The sequence below is a fragment of the Balaenoptera borealis genome (assembly GCF_965194805.1).
Source record: "Balaenoptera borealis genome assembly, chromosome: 1".
NCBI lineage: Eukaryota > Metazoa > Chordata > Mammalia > Artiodactyla > Balaenopteridae > Balaenoptera > Balaenoptera borealis.
The window spans coordinates 192,892,500-192,916,945 of NC_138860.1; the positions used below are offsets into that span (position 1 = coordinate 192,892,500).

The following is a 24,446-nucleotide window of genomic DNA, read 5'->3' on the forward strand; positions in this document are numbered from 1 at the left end:
GAGGGGGGGAGGGAAGGGGAGGGGAGGGGCGCAGCTCCTTCCTGCCCCCACCCTTGTCCCCGCGGCCTGGGAAAAGGCAGCATATTGAGGCGCGGGGCTCCCAGCATCAGGCCCCGGGATGCTAATGAGGGCGAGCGCGTTCCCACAGCCCGGACATTGTGCCGCGCGGCCCACCTGCTCCTCGGGGAGCGCCCATTGTGCCCGCGCCAATTCACAGGCAATTTAGCGTGCGCTAATGGGCCGGCGCCTTTGTGCGGCCCGCGCCGCCATTGGCCGCGGAGTGTGGGAACAGCCGCGGCGCCCGGGCCCCAGGCGCCAGCCCGCCGCCCGTGCCTATATAGGGGCCGGGGCCCGCGCCAGCACGGGACGTGCCCGCTCCGCTCCCTGCTTCCTCGCCTCCTCACCTCTCCCCGCGCCAGGCATGGCCCCCAGCACCGTGGCCGTGGAGCTGCTCAGCCCCAAAGAGAAAAACCGAGTAAGTGCGCGGCCGCGGCCCCTGCGGCCCCCGCGCTGGCGCGGCCCCGCTGACGCCCCCTCCTCCCGCCCGCAGCTGCGGAAGCCGGTGGTGGAGAAGATGCGCCGCGACCGCATCAACAGCAGCATCGAGCAGCTGAAGCTGCTTCTGGAGCAGGAGTTCGCGCGCCACCAGCCCAACTCCAAGCTGGAGAAGGCCGACATCCTGGAGATGGCCGTCAGCTACCTGAAACACAGCAAAGGTGAGCCGCCCGGCGCCCTGGAGCCCCGGCCCGCGCGCCCCCCCGCCCCGCCCCGCCCCGCGCCCCGGGCTCCCCGGCCCCGCTCACCGCCGCCCCGACTCCCCGCAGCCTTCGCCGCCGCCGCCGCCGGCCCCAAGAGCCTGCACCAGGACTACAGCGAGGGCTACTCGTGGTGCCTGCAGGAGGCCGTGCAGTTCCTGACGCTGCACGCGGCCAGCGACACGCAGATGAAGCTGCTCTACCACTTTCAGCGCCCGCCGGCCGCGCCGGCCGCGCCCGCCAAGGAGCCCAAGGCGCCTGGCTCCGCGCCCGCGCCCGCCCCGGCCAAGGCCGCCGCCGCCGCTGCGCGCCAGCCCGCCTGCGGCCTCTGGCGGCCGTGGTGACCCGCGGGCGGCCGCCCTGCCCGGAGGACCAGAGGGCCAGCGCGTTCCTCTGGCAGAGGGAAGGGCCTCCCCATCGTCCGGGCCGCCCCTGGCTTGGACTGGCCCCTTCTCCGGAAGGCTCTCTCTCCAGGCTGGCGGGCCAGCAGGAGGGTCATTCTCAGAGAATGTGCGTGCAGTGTCCTTGTCATTTAGGGCCCATCTTCTGCCAAATGTCTGACCCCATGGGGTTGCTCTGTGTTTGCATTTCAGCAAGTGACTTCTGGGAAGTCCCCACTGCCGGGGTTCTATGATATTTGTAGGCGGCGGGGCTCGGCCAGCCGGCGCCCCATGCGTAGAGGGCTTTCTTCAGATCCGGTGCTGCCAGGCCAGTGGGCCTGGCGCAGGCCGTGCCGTGGGCACATTTGCCTTTTGTGAAGGCGGAACTCAAAGTGTATCCTCGTAGGAACGAGTGTCAGCCTGGACGGGCGTGGAAGGACAGGGCAGAGCCGTGGGCGCAAGGCCCCTGGGGATGCTTTGCTGTCTGGTCGGGGCTCACACCGGGGCTGTGTGGGGCGGCTGGGGGTCTCCACCACGATCCTTAAAGGATTCCCGTGTGGGTGGGTGCGCGTGGGCACAACTTTGTACTCAGAATTTGAACTCTCAGTCACGTGGGAGCCACGGGACTGCTCTAAAGACTTCTAATAAAATCCGACTAGTTCAGCCCCCTCCGTGGTCTGTCTCTTGTGCCTCACACGTGTCCTTGGTGGCCACCGGACAGGCGGGTCTGCAGGGATGACGGGCAGTGGGCACTATCATGGTATGCAGCCACAGGTGGGCAGTGTCCTTGCCAGTGACCCCCCTGGACACAGGAAGAAGGGCTGGGCTCCTGCTGAGGGGAGAGGGGAGGAAGGAGGACAGGCAGAGGAGAAGCCCAGAGGGAGGAAGCGGAGGAGGCGACAGGCAGGGAGGGAGGATGGGGAGCAGAAGCTGGAAATGAGGGGTGAGGGGTCAGGTCAGGAGGCTGAGGAGAAAGTGAGTGAGGCAGGGAAGCAGGGGAGAGGCAGGCTGGAAGGGAGAGGGCCTCACGGAACACATTAGGTCCCCCGTGTGCAGTAGGAGGGGACATGGCGGGGGACCTGGGTTCCCGCTCTAGGCCTCTCACTATAGCTCCCTGCAGGTGGGGGTGGTGACGAAGTGACAGGAATGTCCAGCTCTGTCCAGCTGAGAGCAACCCAAAAGCCACAGCCTGCAGCAGACCTCTTGCTGCAGCAAAAAGGGTGTAGCTGGGCCAAACACACAGAAGGTGTTTGCCCCTCCATGGTCCTCCCTGCCCGGCACCCCTGTCCTGGGACAAGCTCCCGGGGGCACTTTCTCGGCTGGCCCACAGGTGGCCAGCTGCCCTGCCTTCCTGCAGGTGGACCGCTCACCAAGGCTGAAACAGGCAGTGCTGGCAATGAACCTGCCAAGGGCAGGCCCTGGCCTCAGAAAGGGCACCTATTTTTAGGCAGGCCCGGGGTGTTGGTTGAGTCTGCAGGGACCCAGAGGAACCCAGACTGGCCCTCCCTCCTTCCTGCTTGGCACCTCTCTTTGCTCTGCCTTCCATCCCTTTCTGTCCACTCTGCAGCGGAGGTCCATAGCGCCCCTTCCAGGCCAGTACTGCTAGTGGCCTCTGGGGTCCCTGCTGAGCCCTGGGAATGGTGAGCAAGGGATGGGAAGCCCCTCTCACACCCCTCACGTTTATTGCTTGTGCGGCAGGCACATCATTGAAATTAGTGGGGGCAATCGCTGCCCTCGTCGGTGTACCTCCTGGTCAGGCTGACCTGGTCAGGCAGCTGGTGGCATGCTCAGACCGAGGCTGAGGTCCAGAGACTCTAAGTAACTGGCCCAGGGTCACCTAGGAGGCAGGTGCCAAAGCCACCGCGGGCCCTCGGCATGCTTCCAACACTGGGCTCTTTTGCAAAGTGCCCACTGCCTTTGAGGGGTACACGCCCCTTAAGAAGAGCCTCCACGCCTTCCCAGAGACTAGCCCTGGAAGCCTGTCCCCAACACCATATGGAAGCTTTCTCAGCTTGTTCCCTGCAAACTCCCACAGATTCCCTCTTTCGCCAGAAAATGGCCTCCTCCAGGAAGCCTGCCCGGCTTTCCCCTGCACTTTCTGAGGATCTCACCATCATTCACACATCTTGCCCAGCTGCAAGGGTAGCTCCTACTCCGGGCGAGGTGAGAAAGGCTTCTAGAGGGTAGGGTCCCCAACTCCCCCTGTTTGCATGGGGTTTTTAACACCCACGGTCCTGCACTCCTAGGGAACCAAGCTGGTGGGTCCCAAGTGTCTTCACGTGCAGGTGCCAGACTCACAACCGCAGTCACTAAAGAAACAGATTACCCTGGTGGTCTCCAAACCCCAGGTGCCCCCTCTGCACTAGCTCATATCATTTGAGGTCAGCATCCGGCCAACTCAGTGAAGGAACAACAAAGACGACGACAGCCCAGAGGTTTTGTGTTGAGCTGCCTCGCGGTCCGGTCTGTGGGACCCGCGCCCGCCTGCCTGAGTCGGCCCTCCAGCCGCCACCGTCGCGGCGGCGGGAGGGGCGAGGGCCGGCCCGAGCGCTCATTAGCATAATCTATGCGCGGGAGGCGTTTAGCAGTCAAATATATGCGCATATATCTCCATGGCTGATGAGGCTGGCCGAGCACATTCAAAATGGCGGAGTGTGGAGCGAGCGGCAGCGGGAGCAGCGGGGACAGCCTGGACAAGAGCATCACACTGCCCCCCGACGAGATCTTCCGCAACCTGGAGAACGCCAAGCGCTTCGCCATAGACATAGGTCGCCGCGGGCGGGCGAGGGGAGCGGGGCGGCGGGGGCGGGCGCGGGCGCGGGCAGCGAGGCCGGCGGGCCGGGGCGGTGGCAAGGACGAAGGGCGGGGCGCGGGCCGTCGGCGCGCACGGCCTGTCGGGCCTTGTAGTCCGCGGGCAGCCGGCGGCGCCCGCTCGCCGCGGCAGCCGGACTACAGCTCCCGGCAGGCGCCGCGCGGCCGGAGCGGGGCATGCCGGGGCTCGTAGTCCCGCGGGAGAGGCGGTCTGGTGGCAGCTCTGGCATCCCGCCTCAGGAGCGGGGGTGGGGGTCGGCCGCCGGGCGGCGCAGCTCCCCGCCTGCCGGAGATCGGGGGCCGGGTGTCTGGGGCCGGGGCTTTGGAGGACCTGGGCGCAGACCTCAGGTCGGAAGCACCCCGAGCCCCGCCCCCCGCAGGGTCCTCCTTCCCTCTCCGACGCGTTGACGCCTCCCGGCGACCGCTTTCTCAGATGTGGACACTGAGGCGCGGATACCCGGGCGGTCCGCGGCCGGTCCATGCCCTCCGGCCCGGGACCCCCGCGCGCCTGGCCCGCCGTGGCCGCTCAGTGAATGCTGGGACGGACCGTGCGCTTCTCCTCGGAGGGGTTGGGCCGCCCCGCTCCCCTGTCCTTGGGGGGGGGGGCGGTCCCTGGAGTCACGGGCTTGGGGGAGGGGCGGCGCCCAGAGAAGTGGGGAGCGTCCTGAGCCCCCACCTGCAAAGCCGGAGGCCGGGCGGAGCCAGGCAGAGGGCGGGCGAGGGCACCTGTGAGCCTGAGGTCGTCCCCCCGAAGGGGACCCGCCAGCCGGTGCCCGGCTGGACGTTGGGCCAGAGACGGTGAGCGCGGAGGAGCCGCCTGGGGGCTCAAGTCAGCCCCTCGGGGCCCCGTGCACTCCTGATGTGATGGCAGCCCAGTGGCCGTGTGCCCGGAGCTTCCGCACTTTATGCTGCTGCCCTAACCCTGGGGCTGGGGGCTCTGCTCCAACGAGTCAGCACCTAACGTTTCTGAAGCGCCCCCAAAAATTGGCTGGCCACAGGGCTTACGTGGGTCGTTCTGCGTGGCCCTAGCTTGTGGCGCGGAAGGAGGGGTGCCTGCCTGTCCTCCAGGGCCAAGCCCTGTCAGGGTTCCTTAGCAGAAGGGCACTCAAAGGCACGTTTTCAGTGTCCGTGTTTATTTCCTCTCTGAAATTTCCCCCTGGCTCTGGGTCCTCTGTCTGGTTCTTTAAAAGACGTGTTCGTTGCTACTAAGGACAAACATTTGTGTTTTTTTTTGGGGGGGGGGGTTTGCCCACCCTGCGAGGTTTGTGGGGTCTTCATTCCCCGACCAGGGATTGAACCCGGGCCCTCAGCAGTGAGAGCGCAGAGTCCTAACCACTGGGCCGCCAGGGAATTCACAAAGACAGACTTTTGTTAGTGTAGCTGATGGGAGGTCACGGCTCAGGGCAGGGGTCCTCCACCCAGGAGTCCGCAAAGCCAGAGCGCTCGTCAGCGGTGTGGTTCACAAGCAGGTTTCCGGTTTCCTCTCCCCTCCCCAAGCCTCTCAGTCCGGCTCTGACGGGGCACCCCTCTCCGCTGTTGGAGTCCCTGCTTCAAAAGCCTCAGGGACGCTTTGTGTCAACACATACTTGAAGCTGACCTGACTCCAGGTTTCTGCTGGGCGGAGGGAGGGTCCCTTGGGTGAAGCAGAAGGGGCCACAGGGCAGGATGTGCACGGAGGTGGCTGGAGGTGGAGGACAGCCCCGCACCAGGCCCCGGGGTTCTGGATGAACTGGCGGGTCCTGGCTCAGGTTCCTCCCATCAGTCGAGGATGCTGTGGGCCCCGGGGTGGAGCATGGGGTGGGGTGGCCTGCAGAGCCCATGGCGCCCACCAGAGAGCGCGGGACTGTGCTGGCTCGCCTGGTCACTGCCCTCGGCAGGTGTGACGTGTGCGGCCCCGGGCCGAGCTGGCGTTCACTCTAATCGCAGGGGACCCTGAGAGCAGATGGGCTTCCGCAGGCGCCCCCTGTGCTGCTCTGTGAACTCACCCCGGCTCAGACTGACCGCACTTCTCTGCTCGCAGCCCCATGCCCCATCCGCTGTCTCCTGGCTGGGGTGGGAGCCAAGTCTGGGCAGTGCCGGGCTTCGCCCCACTCGGGGTGCATGGTGTGCGGTGCACAGAACCCAGCTCACCCCCCACGGCCCCCCACAAACCCCAACACTGTGTTTTGGTTGTGATTTATAGCTGACTTGAAGAGCAAACTGTCTGGAATTGGATTTCTGTGACCTGGGTAACTTTTGATGAGCTTCTCAAAAGATGTGTTCATCCCTTTGCGTTGCCTGCCTTTTTAGGAAACGATTTATTCACAGAGGTGAATCGGGCAACAAGCATTTCAGTGAAAGATGCTCGGGGCCAGGCCGGGATTGGGGGCAGGGAGGAGGGGTAAGGAGGCTCAAGGCCAAGTTCTGCGTCTTAAGCTCACGGTCTGGGGATGAGAGCAAGCCCAGGACGACGGTGTTCAGTGACCAAGCGTGGCCCAACGAGGCCAGGTCGCAGGACGTCCCGGGAGGCCCTGTCCACACTGCCAGGCAGGCGGCTCCGATGGGACAGGTGTGATTGGTCTCAGGAAGCTGGGGTTTGATATTTGTTACCTGGAAGAGCTTTGGCCTTAGGATACTGTGTTTCCAAATCTGTGTTTCTGACTTGAGCGTTTGTGGTATATTCTCTTAGCATTCTGTCACAAAGCAACAGTTGTTAATAATTTTAGGCGCCTTGTCAAGGCAAGGCGTTTCCCCCTTATTTTTGTCGCGCTGCCTAAGAAACACCGTTTGTTCCAAGGTCACTTTGCAGGGCTGAGCCTTCTGCCTCTCTCTGCTCTGCCGTTCGTGGCTTTCACGCCGTGAATCACCTGTAGCCTCCCAGATGCCTCCTCTGACTCAGGAGAGGGGCTCGCCAGAGCTCCTCCTCCAGAAGGACTGCTCTGGGGATCTTTTTAACTTGCCCAAAGGCCTCGTCTGCTTCCTGATATTCTGTCCCTGGTCACACGCCAGGGGCGTCCAGGCTTCCCAGGGGCGTTAGCAAGTCCCCGCCGCCCTCTGCAGGGCCTCCCTGGTGAGTCCGGGCCTCAGCTGCTGCTCTCCGGCCCCTTCCTTGCACATTCCTGGTGAAAACAGGCCCTCCCCCGCCCGTCTGCTCTGGGAAAGGCTCCTTGCCTTGCCTTCTCCACCTCTTTCCACGGACCGTCAGTTGTATGCTTTTCAGTAAAAACAGTGGATTTGTCAGCTTTTTCCTTTGGTTCATCCTCAAGATCAGAGTTTGAAACAGAATTTTCCTAAACCACTGACGATCGCCGAGTCACCCAGAAAGAGCAGGTTCCTTGCTCGTCAAGGACTCAGTGCTGGTGGAGAAACGGACAGTCTCCGTTTCAGTCTGGGCCCTGAGGAGGAACAGAGCTCTTCAAGGAAGGCAGAGTGTGTTTAGGTCTCACAGTTCATTCCCTTCCTCTGTTTGCTGCCCTGCAGGGTTTTCAAGTTCAAGTAGCACCAAACTCCTTGTGGGCAGGACCCAGGTCTGGCAGAGGAGGGCCTGTTTAAGGGCAGCCTCGGGTCCCTTCCAGCCGCTTCTGAATCCGCTGCATCTGTGTCTCCCCCGTAGGCGGGTCGCTGACCAAGCTGGCCTACTACTCCACCGTGCAGCACAAAGTTGCCAAAGTGCGGTCCTTCGACCACTCAGATAAGGTGAGCCTCCTGGGAGGACCCCGGGCAGGCCCTGGAAGCTTCTAGTGCCGATGCCCCTCCCTCCATGCTCCCAGCTTAGTTCCCCTTCCATCCCAGCCCTGACAAGAGCCCCCCCGCCTGCTCGTGCCTCCCCCCCGAATCTCCCACCTGCATCGGCATCAAGACCCCCACGGACTTCAGGGTAGGCAGAAGTCGTCGGCGCTGCCGAGGGTACTCAGGGGCTGTGTCTCAGCGTCCCCTCCCCGAGGCAGTGCACACACGTGGGTTCCCCACCCTCACCCCCAGGACACAGAGCAGGACCACGAGCCGCCCTACGAGATCTCCGTCCAGGAGGAGGTTACCGCCAGGCTGCACTTTGTCAAGTTCGAGAACACCTACATAGAAGCCTGCCTGGACTTCATCAAAGACCACCTCGTCAACACCGAGACCAAGGTCATCCAGGCGACCGGGGGTGGGGCGTACAAGTTCAAAGACCTCATCGAAGAGAAGCTGCAGCTGAAGTAAGCGGGGGCCTCGGGGCGGGGAGGGGGAGCTTGGGGACCGGTTGGCCTCCGCTCACGGGGCCAGGCCCTGACGTGGTGGCCGCAGTGTCCCATCTCCTGCACCACCCCGTTCGCCCGGCTCTGGGGATTCCTAAGACCTCAGGACCGAGTGAGGCTCTGGGTGGCTGGTGGGCGGCCGCGGGCCTGAGGCCAGGCTCTGGGCCGGCTGCAGTGGGATTCAGGTGGCCGAAGCTCAGGAAGGCTCGGGGGACTGAAGACGGTGCGTGGGGAGAGGCGAGGGCTGAAAGGAAAGGAACGGAGCCCCGAGACCGAGTCTGCCCCGCTCCCGTGGTGACGCGACACTCGCCGTCCCGCTGGACGGAGGGTCCCGGGGCCATGGCCCTGCCACGGGGGCGGGGAGGCGGGGGCCACTCGTGCCGTGGCCCGTGCCGGTGCCATGGCTGGGCTGCTCCCTGGCAGGGTTGACAAGGAGGACGTGATGACGTGCCTGATCAAGGGCTGCAACTTCGTGCTGAAGAACATCCCGCAGGAGGCCTTCGTGTACCAGAAGGGCTCCAACCCCGAGTTCCGGTTTCAGACCCACCAGCCCAGCGTTTTCCCCTACCTCCTAGTCAGCGTCGGCTCTGGGGTCTCTATCGTGAAGGTGGGGCCTGGCTCGTGGGAGGGGACGGGCCTCCGCAGCGCTTTGTTGAGCACTGGCTGAGTGTCGGAGCCGTGCCGGGCACAGGCACGCGGGCACAGGGAGGCGGACACAGACCCAGACCTGCCTCTGGCGCTCACGGGCGCGAGGCCGCACGCGGAGTGCCCGGCGCGGGCGGTCCACGGGGAGGTGGGCCCCCTACTTCCAGCACGAGCACCTGCCGAGCCCACCCAGACTCGGCCTTCAAGGGCGCCGCCACCCAGGGCGGGGGATACCCCTGAGCCACCGCGTCCCCGGGACCTGCTGGGCAGTGGCTGGGGGCCCCCTTGCTAACGCACCTGCCCTCGTTTCGCTCCAGGTGGAGACAGAGGACAGGTTCGAGTGGATCGGCGGCAGCTCCATCGGGGGCGGCACCTTCTGGGGGCTTGGGGCTCTGCTCACCAAAACTAAGGTATTTGGGCAGCTGCAGGAGGGCGCTCCTGGCCCCGCGGAACAGCCTGTTTCCTGGTGCCCTCAGCAAAGGGGTGGCGGCTGTGGGGTCGGAGGCTTGTGCTTGGCTGGGAGGGTTGCGAAAGTGGCTCTTCCCTGTGCCTCGTCCTGCTTCCCGAGTCTCTGAAGGATGGGCGTCCAAGTGGCCAGAGTGTCACCCAGCTGGGTGGTCCACAGAGGCTGCCCGTCTCCCCCCACCTCTGGGCCATGACAGGAGAGGGCCTTCCCTACCCAGCGCCGTGGCTGGCCTCCTTCCGTGGGCTCGTCCAGGGCCGTGGGGCTCTGCCAGCTTGCGGCGCCTCAGGTGCTCCCGTCTGCTCTGTCCCCACAGAGCTTTGACGAGCTGCTGCACCTGGCCTCCAGAGGCCAGCACACGAACGTGGACATGCTGGTGCAGGACATCTACGGGGGGGCCCACCAGACCCTGGGGCTGAGCGGCAACCTCATCGCGAGCAGCTTCGGGAAGTCGGCCACCGCGGACACAGGTACCGGCCTCTCGCCCGCTCTCGCTCCCGGAGGCGCACGGCGCCCACCTGGCCGCTTGCCCAGCGTGCTGCTTCCGTCCCCCCAGAGTTCTCCAAGGAGGACATGGCCAAGAGCCTGCTGCACATGATCAGCAATGACATCGGGCAGCTCGCCTGCCTGTACGCCAAGCTCCACTGCTTGGACCGGGTGTACTTCGGCGGCTTCTTCATCCGCGGCCACCCCGTCACCATGCGCACCATCACCTACAGCATCAACTTCTTCTCCAAGGTAACGGGCCGCCGCGTCCTTCCTCTGCTCTGCCCGCCCCGGGCCCGGCCCCCGTGTCTCCACACTCGCAGGCCTGAGAGGGGACGGGAGCGAGGCGGGAGCCAGCTGAGCACCCCCAGCCCCTGCCCCCAGCCCCTTCCCACCCACTAGCTCCGGGCATCTTGCGCTTGGAGCGCCGTGGCCATCCCTGAGTTTGGCGCGTTGCCGGGGGTGGGGTCTAGGGACCGCCTCCCACGGTCCGCGAGCTCCAGGTGAGGTTTTAGGTGTCGGTCACGGCGTGGGGGGGTGTGGCCCCCAGCAAGGGTGGGGAACTGGGTGGGTGTCCATTTTGTGGAAGAAGTTACTCACTCTCTCAACCAGGGCTCCCCATGCCCCGGGCCGCGGACCGGTACCGGTCTGCGGCCTGTTAGGAAGCAGGCCACTCCCCATCTCACGCATTACCACCCGAACCATCACGCCCCCCCCACCCCACCCCCGTCCATGGAAAAGTTGCCTTCCGTGAAACCGGTTCCTGGTGCCAAAAAGGCTGGGGACCGCTGCTCTAAACGATGGGCCCTTGAATTCCGCGTGTGCATACAGCCCCGTGGACAAGCGCCGAGTTGGGAGGGAGGCCACCTTTGTCCGGTGGACTTGCAGCCTCGGGCTGAGTGGCGCTTCAGGGGCCTCTCCGTGGCAGGGGGAGGTCCAGGCGCTGTTCTTGAGGCACGAAGGCTACCTGGGCGCCATAGGAGCGTTTCTTAAAGGAGCCGAGCAAGACAGTGAGTACGGCGTGGCCGTGGGGCGTGGCCTGTGTTGGGCAGCGGCATCGGGAGGCGGGGGGCCCTTGGGGAGTGACTGGAGTGGCTGCTCGTGCTGAGCGACGATCGAGGGCTGTGGGTGGACGTGGTGTCTTCGTGGGCCGTCCCCGGCAGTGGCAGGAGCCTTTGCTGTGACTCTCCTGCGGGGCCAGTGGAAACCGACTCGCGTGGGTGCCACGTCATCGACCCGTGGGTCCCTGTGAGCGACGGGGCTCTGTGCAGGGGCTGCGCACATGGCCTCGCCTCCGAAGGCCTCAGCCCTCCGGCTCCTCCCGGCCGTCTGCCCAGCTGTCGCTTCAGATGCACATCCGGTCTGTCCTCTTTGAAGGACACGAGAAGGAATCGCAGGCGTGATTCTGCCCGAGGAAGCACAGGGCAGACTGCTTGGGGGTCAGCGCCAATCAGAGCAGCCCAGGCAGACCTTCACTGCGTCCCTAAGTCCAGCTTCTTACTTGAGATAAACCACGGGTACCTTTCGGAAGCTACTGCCCAGCTTGCGAGGTCTCCGTGCCAGTGAGAAATAACGCGACAGAGCAATGCCCCCGGCTCGCCTGGCGCCAGGGAGACCTTCGGCAGCTGGTCCTCCCGGAGGCAGTCCGGCCGCCCAAGGTTTGCCGAGCCGCTCGCCCCTCGGTTGACGCCGGCTCTCTTGTCCACAGACCCGAACCAGTACAGCTGGGAAGAGAACTACGCCGGCAGCTCCGGGCTCATGAGCTCGTCGCCCGAGCTCTGCCCGACGCAGCGGGCCAGGAGCGGCACTGTGAGTACAGGGTCGGTGGCCCCGGGTCCCGCGTGCGCCGCCTCCGCTGGGGCCTCCTGGCGGTCCCCGAGGAGAGCCCCTATGCTGCCGTGGCCGGGCTCAAAGGCGCCTCCTCGTGGTGCAGGCCGGTCACGAACCGCAGACTGGGGCCGAAGGGAGACGTTTGCAGCCTGCAGCCGGCTGTCCTCGTCCTCCCGTAGCGTCGCACGTTCTTCGGGCATTCAGCCGGAGCCCTCGGCGCCACGCAGTCCCCGCCGTGTTTGCAGGGAGAATATAAAGTTTCGGGAGCACAGGGGGTCTTTCCTAGGGCCCTGGGACCGTTCACAGCAGAATCGGGTTAAAACCGTGGGTCGCGGGCACCAGCCTGGACCCCTTCTCTTAGACCACGTTCTCTGCGTGATGGTTTCAAGGCGGTACCGGGCATGCAGAGTCTGCGAATTTCCTCAGGAGATTCCACCCTTTCCTCAGTCGCCCCTTGGGGCGAGGCCCACCATGTCTGGATGGGGGCTCCCCTGGCCAGCCGAGCGGTGGGGAGAGGGTGTCCCAGCTGGGACGGGATGGTACTGCCGTGGCCCCATCCTGGCCCAGATCATCGCTGGACGAGCTGTTGCCGGCTTACTGACATCACGCCCCTGAGAACCCAGGGAGCGGTTTATCAGAATCGCACGGGGGGCTGGAGGACAGGCCCAGGCCTGCAGCTGCCTGGCCTGGCCTGGCCTGTGCACACAGGTCGGGACGCCACCTTCAGGACAGGTTGCTGGCCGTTTGGAGGGAAAGTTGCTTTTTAGTCGTAGACGCAGATTCTCTTGTAAATCAGTGTAAACATGGCAAGAATGTGCCTCATCCGCCTCTCACTTCCTGGGGAGAGTCCCCCGCGTGTGGCACCACCAGTTCCCACAGCTCCGCACCACATCTTTCGCAGCCAGCTGTGCGGGGGTAGCTGGGCCCTTCCCAAGGGCAGGCGCCAGGGGCAGGTTTGGCAAGGCCCAGGCCCGGTCGGAGCCACGACGGGCGTGCAGAGAAAGGCCTTATCGTCTCTGACTTGTCGAAGGGCGGCGTGGATGCCGGCCACACGGACGGCAAGATGAAACGGGTGGGCGGGCGAGAAACCTTTCAGCCAGCGCTGACGTGCGACACGGCCCCTCTCCGTGACAGCTTGGGCACCCCACGCGCCTGTCGTGCTGGGGTGGCCCTGCGAGTGGGCGTGGGGATCCCCAGGGGCAGGGGACCAGGCCGTTTCTCGGGGTGTCCACAGCCAAGGCCAGGCCGAGCTCAGGTCGCTCCCACTCATCGGGGGGCAGGAGGCCGCCATTGCCACCTTTGACCCCCATGGAAACACACCGGCTCCTTCCCTGCTAAACGTGCGGTCACATGGCGCGTCCCCAAAGCCGATCTCTCCCTCGTGGGGTGGATCTTCTCATCCAGACCATCCCTGGTCCGAGCACACCTGCCGCCTCACCCTGCTAGTGGGCCGGTCAGCAACACAGGGCCAAGTCCCAGGTGGGCAGCTCCCTGGAGGGTGGGGGGCAGGAGGGGTGCCTGGAGGACGAGCCCTGAGCTCAATCGCTTGTCACGTCCCTGGAGCAGCTGCCTGCCACAGTTCTCATCCGAGAACGGGGCCAGGCGCACAGGACCCTTCGTTTGAAAGACACTGCCGTGGGCATCGAGCATCCCGGCCTTGCTGAGCGTGGCAGGGGCAGTGGGTCCGGATGTGGGGCGTGGGGGGAAGGGGCGGTGTGTCCTCGCCTGGGAACCGACCCTGGGCAGGAGCCGCAGGACAGAGCCCGGCGGGCAGGGAGGGAGGACCAGAAAGGCGGTCGGTGTGCAGGGGTTCAGAGCGCGGAGCAGAGAGCACGGGGTGCGGCAGGAAGACAGGGAGGGCGTGAGCGGACCCAGGGTCGGGGCATCGGGCTCAGGCCCCCGGACAAGTGGAGGGCTCGCCCGGGCTGAGAGAGGCCGTGAGAGGGCGGGCAGGGCCCAGGGCCGGGGAGGGACCGGGCTCTCCGTTAGCCGCGCACGGCAGCTTCCCTTCATGCAGAGAAGCCGGTTCCAAGGCCTGTAGGAGGGGGTTTTGGTCTTTCAGAAAAGACACGGCTGACGTGCCCGCCCGCTTCTCGTCCTCCCAGTTCGACTTGCTGGAAATGGACCGTCTGGAGAGGCCGCTCGTCAACCTGCCTCTCCTCCTGGACCCGTCCTCCTACGTGCCTGACACGGTCGACCTCACGGACGATGCGCTGGCCCGAAAGTACTGGCTCACCTGCTTTGAGGAGGCCCTGGACGGGGTGAGGGCCTGGGGCAGGGGTGAGGTTGGGGTGAGGGCTGGGGGCGGGGCTGGACGCCCCCAGGAAGAAGACATCCGTCCGTCCAGGAAACTGGCTGTGGGCCTTTGAGGTCCTGGCTATCTCTGACTGTCTCAGGTTCCCAAGGGGCAGTGAGAGGCGGGATGGAGGAGAACAGGCATTTCCAGGAACCTTTTATTTGAGGTGTAATTCGTAGTTCCCAGGTGGGAACCTGACTGAGTAGTTTGTTGGGACGTGGTGTCAGCGAGGTGCGTTCTCATCAGCTCGCAAGTGGCTTTCCCGGCTACCATGTCTCTTTAAAAAGCAAGCAGTTCGCACACGGCTCAGGGGCAGCAGTGGCTGGCCTCCGGGCTCAGGGGGGTCAGGTCTCAAGGCCGTGGGAGGCTCCTGGGAACACCCATTCCTCCATGAAGCCCCTCAGAGAGGCCCATGGGGTCTGTCTTAAGGGCGAGGGGTCCCACCCTGCTCTGGACCCTGCACACCACCAGTCCCCTCAGCAGAGCAGGAGCTGGTGTCCAGTGGGCCCTGGGGCTGGTATCGGAGGACACGGATATGAGCTTTGGGTCAGGGCTGACGGCAGCCCCGTTCCCACCTGGCAAGGGAAGCCCCCAGTGGCTGCCACCAATGCCTGCCACCAATGCCTGCCACCAATGCCTGCCATCCATGGGCTGGGGGCTGCCCTGAGCACTGCTGGCCGCCCCGTCCTTGGTAGGTCGTGAAACGCGCCGTGGCGAGCCAGCCGGGCTCCGTGGACGCAGCCGAGAGGGCCGAGAAGTTCCGCCAGAAGTACTGGGACAAGCTGCAGACGCTGCGGCACCAGCCCTTGTGAGTGGCCCGCCTGCTTGCCCTGGGCCAGAGCCCCGAGAGGCGGCCTCTACGGGGACGCGCGCTCGCACCCGAGGGCCGAGTCCCTCGAAGTGTCCCAGGCAGCTCTGCGCCCCTCCCCTGGCACACACTCGGGGACGCTCAGCACGAGCGGGTGCCGGCTCGGCCTCACCACCCCGCTGGCCGCCTGGGCTTCTCCTGTTGGCGCCTGGACGCCACGAGGACGCCCCTGGGGGTGGAGGGCGCGATGGGCAGCGCAGTCAGCCGTCCAGCCCACTCAGCCGCCCTCCGCCTGGCTCTGTCTTCAGCGCTTACGGGACCCTGACCGTGCGCAGCCTCCTGGACACGAGGGAGCACTGTTTGAACGAGTTTAACTTCCCGGACCCCTACTCCAAGGTGAGCGCCCCCTTGTCGTGGGTGGGCACGTGCTTGCAGGGGGCCGTGGGGACCGGGGCGTCAGTCCCGTCCTGTCCGGCGAGCGGGTGTGCTGGCAGCCAGGCTGCATCCTGGAGCCGCCCTGGTGAGGGTCCATCTCCCAGGAGCGCTGGGCCGCGGCCCCTCGGTCGGCAGCACGGGCTGAACAGCTGTGGACCGAAGCCGGCACCACTGTGACCTCGTCAGCAGCGTGTCCTGGGGCCTCTGACCAGCAGCCGGTGAGGGTGGCGGGCGTGTGGCACTGAGGCCCCCTCCCCTCTTCCTGGCCTCCTGAGCTCAGCCGGGAAACTCAAAGAGTTGGTGCCTGAGGATGTCCGTCCTGGCCACGAGCCATCCAGGGCCTGGCTGGTGGCCTAGAGGTGCCTCCCTGGGCTCTTTGACCAGGAAGCCACGTGCCCTGGAGCCGTGGGCGGGGTCCAGGGCCAGCCGACCCCAGTTCACTGCCACCTCCTCCCTGCCCTGGCACAGGAGTGTCTGGGGACAGTGGGTCTGGGTGCTGAGGACTCCACGGTCAGGGCAGCGGGCACCCGTGGGGGTGTGGGTCCTGCGCCCTCAGCCACGGCGCGGTCACACCTGAGCCTCCACCCTCAGTGCACACTTCACACCTGCACCAATATCAGCGTGCCCCCGTCGCTTGCTCTCAGCCCGCGCGGTTCCGAGTCAGCGCTGCTTTTAACCTGACGCGATCTGGGTTTGTTTAGCCTCCTGCAGTGGCGTCACATGGGCGTCTTCCGTCCCCCAGGGCAGGCTCGCTGTTGGTGGCGTCTCCGCAGCCTCCCGGCACGGTGCCCTCCTCTCCCCGCTCTGCCGGGGGCCTCGGGGAGGCCAGGCCACGTCTTCATTCGCGTCTCCCCGCAGGTGAAGCAGAAAGACAACGGCGTGGCATTAAAGTGTTTCCAGAGGGTGATCCACTCTCTGGACGCCCTGGGCTGGGAGGAGAGGCAGCTGGCCCTGGTGAAAGGGCTGCTGGCGGGCAACGTCTTCGACTGGGGAGCAAAAGCCGTCTCTGAGTAGGTGCCCGCCGTCCTCACAGCCCCCACAGGCCCGTCCCCTCCCCTCCTCCTTCCAGTTCGGCCCTAGAGCCACAGCCCCTGGGCCCGAACTGACGCCTGGGCCACGCGTGGCTCCAGCAGTCCCAGCCTCGGCCGGCCCAGCTTGGCCCTCGAGGAGGTGGCAGTGGGGGCACCGGGGGTTCTCGGGGGATGGGGTGCTGCTCGGGCCTTGCTGGGCACGTGTGGCCTCGGGAACGGATGGGACAGTTGCTGGGACCCCGCCTCCCTGCCCGCCCGCACGCAAGAGTATGCGCGTGGAGGGCTGCAGGTGTGGGTGTTTTCAGTGTGAAACTCCACGTTCACAGTGACTGTGGAGTGGGCTTAGACGATACTGGGTGTTTGGAGTAAATAGGTGCCTCGTGAAGTTCAGCGGTGGGCACGCGTCTCCCCAGCCCCCCAGGGGTCCTGTCCCGGGGCCCACCGTCTGGTGCCTTCCCCAGGGCTCCCGTGCAGGGGCCTTGCTGGGTCACCCAACGTGCGCTTTCGGACCCGGACACCCAGGACAGCCGCCGCCCCCTCCCTGCCCTCGTCACTGGCTGCCCCTTGGGCGGCACGTTGGGGCGAGGCTGGTGGCCGGTGCTCCCCGGGGGCCTGGCCTGTGGCTGCAGGCACCGAGGCTTCCCCGTGCCACCTCCCCCATCCTCGAGCTGACGCGGCAGCACTGACGGGTGACAGTGCGCTTGTCCAGCCCGGGAGGGGCTTCGTGGCCCACGGGAGCGACGGAGGCCAAGGTCCGGGGCTTTGGTGACTTTGTTTTCTCCTCCCCTGTGCAGCGTCCTTGAATCTGACCCCCAGTTCGGGTTTGAGGAGGCGAAGAGGAAGCTGCAAGGTAGGGGCGCCCAGGGCTCTCCTCCAGTGCCAGGACTCGGGCCGGTGGGGGGAGTAGCGAGGCGGCCGCGCGTCCCCGCTGAGCTGGGGGGAGGTGAGGACCGCCTCCCCGGAGAGGCCGGCGGGCGGGTGACCGCGTCCCTGTGTCCCACAGAGCGGCCCTGGCTCGTGGACTCCTACAGCAACTGGCTTCAGAGACTGAAGGTACATGGAGCTGTGCCCCCCTGTCCTGTGCCCTAGGGGCCCGGGCGGGGAGGTGGCGCGGGCGACGGGCGCAGAGCTGCCTGGGGTGGGGAGCAGGCCCGCGCAGTGCACCGAGGGCCCCCAAGAGTGTCCCCCCAGCCCCCCGCCCCAAGCTACAAGCACGAGCTGACTTCCCTGCTCCAAGCCTGACTTCTGCGGGACAGCGATGAGGTCACTGGCCTCAGGTCAGAGGTCCTTCGGGCTAGCAGTTCTGGAAGAGGCCGGGGCTGCCCCTGTGCCCCCAGTGCCCGCAGGACCCAGCAGCCCTCGCCCGGCCGCGGGGAGTGGAGTGTGGAGGTGTCTGGAACGCTTGGACGCGCCTGTTCCCAACTGAACGTCCTGGTTTTGTCTTACAGGGGCCCCCTCACAAATGTGCCTTAATTTTCGCAGATAACAGTGGAGTAGACGTCATTTTGGGAGTCTTCCCCTTTGTCAGGGAGCTTCTCTCTAGAGGGACGGAGGTGAGTGTGGAGGGCCGCGTGGCGGGTCCCTTGCCCGGCTCCTGTGCTCGGTGGGGTTGGCGTTGCCCTGGGCCCCTCCGTGTGCAGGTAGGTGGCGGGTAGGCAGTGGCACGGCAGGAGCAGAGGAGGAGACCTGGCCGGTCACGTCCTGGGGCTTAGGTCAGCCCGACCGCGGGGCCCTGGGGCCGTCTCCATCCTGCCCCAAGAGCCGGCCCAGCCGTGAGAGGTCGCCGGAGGCCGTGCTCCTCCGCCGGCAGCCCCAGGTGGGTGGGTGGGTGGCGGGCGGGCGGGCAGGCGGGCAGGCGGGCGAGCCCAGGCTGGCTCAGTACTGCCGGCGGCCAAGGTCCCTAAAGAGCCCGGGCGTCCTGCCGCAGGTCATCCTGGCGTGCAACTCGGGACCCGCCTTGAACGACGTGACCTACAGCGAGTCCCTCATCGTGGCCGAGCGCATCGCGGCCATGGACCCCGTCGTTCGGTAAGCTGGGCGGGAGGCTGGGGCCCGGCGCGGAGAGGCGGGGGCGCGGTGGGGCAGCCTCCTGGGGCGCCGCCTCACGGGTGCCGACCCTGTGCTCGGCAGCTCGGCGCTCAGAGAGGAGAGGCTGCTGCTCACGCGGACGGGCTCCAGCTCCCCGTGTCTCGACCTCAGGTGCGTGGCCCCTCCGCCCCCGGGTCCCCCTAGTCCCCGCAGAAGTCAGCTGTGCCAGCCGCAGCCCCAGGCGGGGTCCAGGCGCCTCTTCCCTCGGGCACCTGGCCGAGGGTGGGCTCAGTGAGACCCTGGGAGGAAGGAGCAGGGGCCCCATGTCCCCACCTTGGATAATTATCCTTAGATAATCAGTTCATCACTGTAGTGCTTTCCACCCTGGGGCTTCTAGAACCTGGAGCGGCCCGTGTAAAGGAGGGCACATCTGGGCTCTGGGACCGTTAGCCTCTCAGTCTGTTCCGGTGCTGATTCTCCAGTGTTGACTTAATCCCCTTCCAGGTCCACTAGCATCCAACAGGAGAGACAATAAAAACCTGTAAAAAGGACTCAGATTCTTTAAAGTTCAAAATACAAAAGTATCATTAAGGCCCAGTTTTCAGAACCGGCTTCCTTGTAGTAATGGGAGCTCAGCTGCCATGGGTCCCCGAGACCCTGGGCCCCGGGCCCCGGGAGGGTGGCTGCCGGGCTGGCTGTCCGGGGAGCAGGCTGGACCCAGGGCCCACGTAGTTGGGGGGCCGAGGGTCGGGGGTCTCTGGCGTTCCCGCCAGTCGCCGCCCTTGGCGGGAGGCAGGGTGCGACATCTGCCCCGGGTGCGGCTTAGTGCAGGGTGCCAGGCACCCCCCCTGCATCCTCCTCACTGCCCCCTTCCTCCCCGAAGCCGCCTGGACAAGGGGCTGGCTGTGCTGGTGCGGGAGCGCGGCGCCGACCTGGTGGTCATCGAGGGCATGGGCCGCGCCGTCCACACCAACTACCACGCGGCCCTGCGCTGCGAGAGCCTCAAGCTGGCCGTCATCAAGAACTCGTGGCTGGCCGAGCGGCTGGGTGGCCGGCTCTTCAGCGTCATCTTCAAGTACGAGGTCCCAGCCGAGTGAGGCGCCGCCGCCGCCGGGCTGCTCTGCCCGCCGCGTCAGGAGCGTATCTTGACTGCAACAGGGACCCGCGTTCAAATCAGAATATTTATATTGTGCTTCTGTGAGAGAGCCGGCTGCACCCAGGTGTGGGCTCAGCGCTCGTGGCCTCGGGCTTGGTGTTTCTTCAGTGCTGCCGTGTTCGTGGTGGGGAGACACGACTTTTGTCCCGTGAGACGTTCTTATTGGAATATATTTAACTGTTAAATAATCTTTTATATATATATACATATATATATATATATATATAAAAATATAAATATATACATATACGCCTCTGACGGGACGCTGAGGTCAGGGCACAGCGAATAGTTTCCAGAGTGAGAACAGAGCGTCTCTGCCTTTGCTGTTTGGTGTGAGGGTGGGCAGCCCCCCCGGGGGGCCCTGCCCACCCCTCTCCCAGGGAACCCAGCAGTGGGGTCTCTCCCTAGGTGATCTCTAGAGCTCTTAGGCCCAGCTTGGCCCATGGGCCATGGCCGCTGCGCTGTCACGTGGCCTCCAGCATCTCTCCCCGGCGTGTCTGTCTGGAGAAGGCCTCCCCCTGCGCCCCTGCCCCGCCTGGCCCCGCTCCACACGAGAGGGACAGACAGGCTTCGAGCAGCACTCCTGACTCCAGAGCGGCTTCGAGGCCCTCGAGGACTTTCAGGGGCTTGGTGGCTGGTCCACTCTCCTGCTCAGAGCACCTCAGACCACGTGGGTTCTGTCGCCACGGCCTTGAGCCCATGCCCAGAGCCCTGCCTAACGGCAGGCGGGCGGGGGGCTCACTGGGCCCCGTGCTGGAGGTGCTGCGAGATGGCGGGGGCTCCTCCTCCGCTGGACCCGTCCCTCGGGGTGCGGACCTGAGCCTCAGACGCCACGTCGCAGCGGGAGAACTGGCCACGGAGCTGCGAGGCTGCCTGTGTGTGCCATTGGTCTCAGGAACGAAGAGCTGTGTGCGGGCCCTACTGCCGTGGCCCCGGGCCCTGTGCACTGAGGAAGCCCCGCTGCCCAGCACCCAGGTCCCTCGCTGCTGGAGCACCCAGCAACGGGAGGACGGGCGGGATGAGGGAGGCCGGCGGGGCTGCCCTGCCGGGATCTGAGCCCCGCCCTCTTTGCCCAAGACCCCCTCGCACTTGCCCTGCTGGGCCAGGGAAACCGGGGCCCTGCACCCACTTCCGGGAGGCTGAGCTCAGCGGTCCCGGACCTGCACTGAGCCTCAGAGGGTGCCCAACCCGTCGTGACCCACGTGCTGCCCCCCACTCTTGGATGGACGGACCTCAAAGCACTTGCTCTGTCGGCAGAGAGGCGCCTGGCCTTCCTGTGAGCGGCCGCCAGGGGGAGCAGGGGGCACGGCCGTCTAGAGGGCACAGGCCAGGCCTGTCCCGTGGGTGGTCCCTGTGATCCCATTTCCTCGAAGGCTCACCCACCTTGACCCCAGCACAGCCCCCCACTACCCCCGGCCTGCACCCGCGCACGGCTCAGCTCCCTGTGGTCGCCTGTGTGAGGCCTGGCCTGGCCCCTCTTCTGCCCAGGCCACCCTCTGTCCTCCCGTCCCTGGTGGTGGGGCTCCCCGTGCAGGGCCTGCCCTACCCAGACACCCAGGAGGGCTCCAGAGGTCCAATCAGAGCCAGCTCGGCCTGTGTCATGCCGCCTCGCTGGGCCTCCCTCCCGTCAGGCCCTGGCCCTCCCCTGAGGGTCGCTGGACAGGCGGGGGGAGCCTGCGGTGGCCCCGCAGTGAGAAGGGCACCAGGGCTCTGAGCACCTGCCCTGCCCTCAGGTACCCCTCTTGCGATGCCCTGTCCCTTTCTCAGCTGGGACAGAAAGGCTCTGGGCCTCCCAGCAGCTGAGGGCAGCCCCTGGGAGGTAACGGAACAAGAGGCAGCGCCCACCCGGGGCTGGAGAAGGGCTGACCCCCCCATATCTTGTGAGCCCTGGCAGACTCCCCCAGGCTGTGTCCCTCCCTGCCCCCAAGATTCTAGGAGCCCAGACACCCTGCCTTGGGGACCCCTCCCTTCCGGGGTTGGGCCACGGCTCCCCCAGGCTGAGCTCCCCCAACCAGAGGAAGGAGGAGGGCCTCCCCGGTTACGAGGGGCCTGCCGGGTCCTGGGAGGAAAGTGGCACCGGTGCAACTGCCCATCCCCCAGGCCTTTGCTGAGTTTGGGCAAGCGGCTGGCGTGGGTCCCTGGGGCCTACGAGGGACAGAGCAAGAGACAGCCCCCCACAGAGCGCCTGCGCCCACCAACACCCAGCCTTTCAGACGCCTTGCCCGGAGCCCACCGTCCCCAGGGCCTCCGACCCTGGACGGTAGGGCTGATCCTGGTGCGGGGCCCGAGACCTCCCCGAGCTGAGCCGTGGGTGGGCTGCCTCCAGCCCCTGCCTGTTGTACCGAGAGAGTACACCCTTGGGGTGGCCTCTGACACTTCAGCTGGCTTCTGTGCAGGCCAGGTGCCTGGGTGGGGAGAGCAGTCAGCCCCCCAGCTTCTTGAGGGAGGGGGCGGTCCTGGAACCGTGTGCACAGAGACTTCGCGAGCAGCAGGCCCACAGCTGGGGACCCTCTGGCCTGGGGTCCCTGCCAGAGCCAAAGTCTGCCCCCGATAAGCGGGGCTGGGAGAGAGGGAGGGAAAGAACAGGGGTGTGTTCGGGGCTTGTGGCCCTCACCCTGGGCGCAGTCCAGCCAAGCCGTCTGCGGGCAGAGGGTGGGGGGCATCTTCTAGGTTCCGGCCCAGCGACACCGGGTACGCGGCCCACTCGGCGCAAGCGCAAGCGTGTTTATTGGAGCTGTGTTCAGGAGTTTACAAGAGTCTACAACGTCCCGTACAGAGCAGAGTGTGTGCAGAACAAGCCAGCAGTCGGGGCGGGGACGGCCACGCTCCAGGTCACTCTGGGCGCCTCGCGCGGCAGGGCCAGGCAGACGCGCGCCCGCACACGCCCTGTAGCTGAAACCAGGGGGAAGTGGAAAAGGACACGGCACCATTTTCTTATTGTAGAAGCTTTGTCTCTAAAAATTTAAATCTCTCTCTATGTGTACATGGATCTTAAAAGGTCGTGAAAACTCTGCCCTGCACCAGGGCAGCCTCCTTCCTCCCAGGAGGAGGGGCAGGGCCGAGGGGCACAGCCGCACCGGACAGGCGGGCAGCCTCGGGGGTGGCAGCTCCGCGTCCTGAGCAGACGCTGGCCCCCGCAGAGCCCTGGGCTGCAGGGAGGGCTGCTCAGAGTCTCAGCAGGAGGCCAGTGGCGGCAGCACCTGACAGCTGGTTGGTGGCGCCCTTGGCGGGGGCCAGCACATCCCCACGGCCCTCTTGGCCCACGCAGCAGGCGCCCTCAGGGGTGCCCCGCTCCTCCTCTGGGGGGCCCCTCGGGCCCTGCAGCCGCTGCTGCCGCTCCTGGGCCCGGCGGGCCCGGCTGGCGATGGCACGCACACGGCTCTGGCTGCGGGAGGAGGAGCGCCGCAGGAAGCCTGGGCCCCCCGCTGCCCCCTCCCCAGCCGGGCCCCCGCTGGTGGGCGACATGATGCCCCCAGCCTGCTGGAACCCCACGAGCCTGCGCAGCTGCTCCGTCAGGGCGTCCGGCCGCGCCCCCCGCCCTGCCGGCCTCTCGCCGGCCAGGCCCAGGCCGCGTCCCAGGCTCTCCACGCGGGGGGCAAAGTCGTCCGCTGTCAGGTCCCCGAGGCTCTTGGACTTGGCAGCCACAGTGCAGTCCAGGAGGCCCACCAGGGGGTGGCGGGCCCAGGGTGGCCATGGGGCCAGGGGGCGGGGCTGCAGCTCGTCGGGCCCCACAGGCAGCTGGCCAGCAGCCTGCAGGTTGGGGTTGGATTTGCTCTTGGTCACAGCGGGCAGGTCCAGGCGGGCGGCCGAGGCCGAGCAGGGCCACAGGGGCAGGCGTCCCGCCGGGGCCCCTGGGAGGCTCTCAAGTCCCAAGCCCAGGCCCTGCAGGGAGAGGTCGATGACCGTGTCACCAGACGACAGGCTGGAGGACGAGGACACGCTGCCACAGTGGCTGCCTGGCTCCAGCGGCTGCCAAAGCTGGTCACCGCCAGTGGCATCCAAGGACACGACGGGGCGGGGCCCGGCCAGGGGCCACCGTCCACCCAGGGACTCCGAGGGGACCTGCCCCTCGCTCTTGGCCCTTCTGGGCGCATGGCCCAGAGCCCGGGGGTGGCCCCTGCCGTCCGTCTGGCTACCGGGGGCCCCCTTGCAGGCCCCAGCAGGGCCCCCGCCGTGGCACGCCCACTGCCTGCTTTCGGGGGCTGGCTCAGTGTTCCCTTGGCTCCCGGTCCCGAGCTGGAGGGGCCCGGAAGCTCCCAGAGCTGCCCTTGGGGGGCTCGCCGAGCTGTTGCCGGGCCCTGCAGAGCACTGGGGCCCTCCAGGGGCGTGGCTAGGGGAGACGGCCCCCGGCGGTGGGGGGCCAGGACCCCGGGCTGGCTCCTCGGCAGTGGTTTCCAGGCTGCACGGGGAGGAGAAGGGGTGGGCGTCTGCGGGGAGAGGGAGAGGCAGGTGTCAGGGGCGCCCGCGGGGCTCCGTGCCCACAGGAGCCCCGCGCTCAGGCCCCTCCACGTGCTCAGAGCTGCCCCCACCCTGCCCTCCGGCTCCGCTGCTGCTGGGGGAAGAGATGGGCCTGGGCGCACAGGCAGGGTCCTCCTGGGGCTGGGGCAGCTCAGCGCCCGCGGGCGGCCGGGCCCCGTTACCTGGCACTCGGCCGCTCTCAGTCCCTGACTAGGAAGGCAGCGTGGGGACAGAAAGGAGAAGAGCGTGGTCAGCGCCGGGGCGGGGCTGGCCGTGGACAGACGAACGCAAGGCTGGGCGGGTACAGAGGGGAGCGGGAGGGTGGCCCAGCTTCCAGCACGCCCTCCCCCAGGCTGGGACTGCTCCCTGTGACCAGGGGCCACAGGCAGTTCTGTCATGACCAGCCCTGGGGCCGGGGTGGGGGGTCCAGAGCAGAGCTGCTCATACGTGCGTCCCCAAGGCCAAGGGCCACGGTCAATCTGCTCCCCTCACACTTTGCAAACAGAGGCCTCTACGTCGAGACTCTGAGCCCCGGCCAGGAACCCAGGCCAGACTCCCCAGAGGACTGCGGTGCCGGCCGGGGGCCAGGGGGAGGCAGGAGGAGGGCCTGGGAGCTGCCCCCGGGCCCTGGCGGTCAGGCCAGGCAGGGA

The 24,446-nt window shown here is 66.5% G+C and overlaps 3 protein-coding genes across 7 annotated transcripts in view; 2 read left to right on the forward strand and 1 right to left on the reverse strand.

Annotated features, from left to right (window-relative positions):
- The first annotated feature begins 3 nt into the window (after positions 1 to 3).
- On the forward strand, positions 4 to 3,566 carry HES5 (hes family bHLH transcription factor 5). 2 transcript variants are annotated; one of them, XM_082392931.1, is made up of 3 exons: positions 4 to 475; positions 551 to 716; positions 825 to 3,566. In XM_082392931.1, the coding sequence occupies exons 1-3, from the start codon at positions 236 to 238 to the stop codon at positions 1,097 to 1,099; spliced, it is 681 nt and encodes a 226-aa protein (XP_082249057.1). In that variant the 5' UTR covers positions 4 to 235; the 3' UTR covers positions 1,100 to 3,566. The 2 variants fall into 2 exon arrangements, with proteins under 2 accessions (XP_082249057.1, XP_082249056.1); XM_082392930.1 differs by having other exon boundaries at positions 4 to 716.
- Positions 3,567 to 3,759: 193 nt separating this feature from the next.
- Positions 3,760 to 19,587, forward strand: PANK4 (pantothenate kinase 4 (inactive)). Of its 4 annotated transcripts, none has more exons than XM_082393811.1 (19): positions 3,760 to 3,903; positions 7,539 to 7,621; positions 7,907 to 8,121; positions 8,584 to 8,767; positions 9,123 to 9,215; positions 9,585 to 9,738; positions 9,825 to 10,006; positions 10,683 to 10,764; positions 11,463 to 11,563; positions 13,690 to 13,845; positions 14,576 to 14,688; positions 14,997 to 15,084; positions 15,982 to 16,133; positions 16,949 to 17,004; positions 17,158 to 17,207; positions 17,603 to 17,707; positions 18,082 to 18,182; positions 18,285 to 18,353; positions 19,066 to 19,587. In XM_082393811.1, exons 1-19 carry the CDS (start codon positions 3,780 to 3,782, stop codon positions 19,277 to 19,279), a joined length of 2,322 nt encoding a protein of 773 aa, XP_082249937.1. In that variant the 5' UTR covers positions 3,760 to 3,779; the 3' UTR covers positions 19,280 to 19,587. The 4 variants fall into 4 exon arrangements, with proteins under 4 accessions (XP_082249937.1, XP_082249938.1, XP_082249939.1 ...); XM_082393812.1 differs by lacking the exon at positions 19,066 to 19,587 and adding an exon at positions 18,580 to 19,040; XM_082393813.1 differs by lacking the exons at positions 3,760 to 3,903; positions 7,539 to 7,621; positions 7,907 to 8,121; ... (2 more) ...; positions 9,585 to 9,738; positions 10,683 to 10,764 and having other exon boundaries at positions 9,884 to 10,006.
- A 2,455-nt stretch (positions 19,588 to 22,042) lies between these two features.
- The window catches only part of PLCH2 (phospholipase C eta 2), a gene marked incomplete at its 5' end in the record, with an annotated part of 69,891 nt that continues 67,487 nt past the window's right edge, over positions 22,043 to 24,446 (reverse strand). Inside the window, one exon of the mRNA XM_082393795.1 lies at positions 22,043 to 23,765. Coding sequence (XP_082249921.1) covers positions 22,504 to 23,765 — 1,262 coding nt within the window. The 3' untranslated portion in view covers positions 22,043 to 22,503. The remainder of the gene's footprint in view (positions 23,766 to 24,446) is intronic.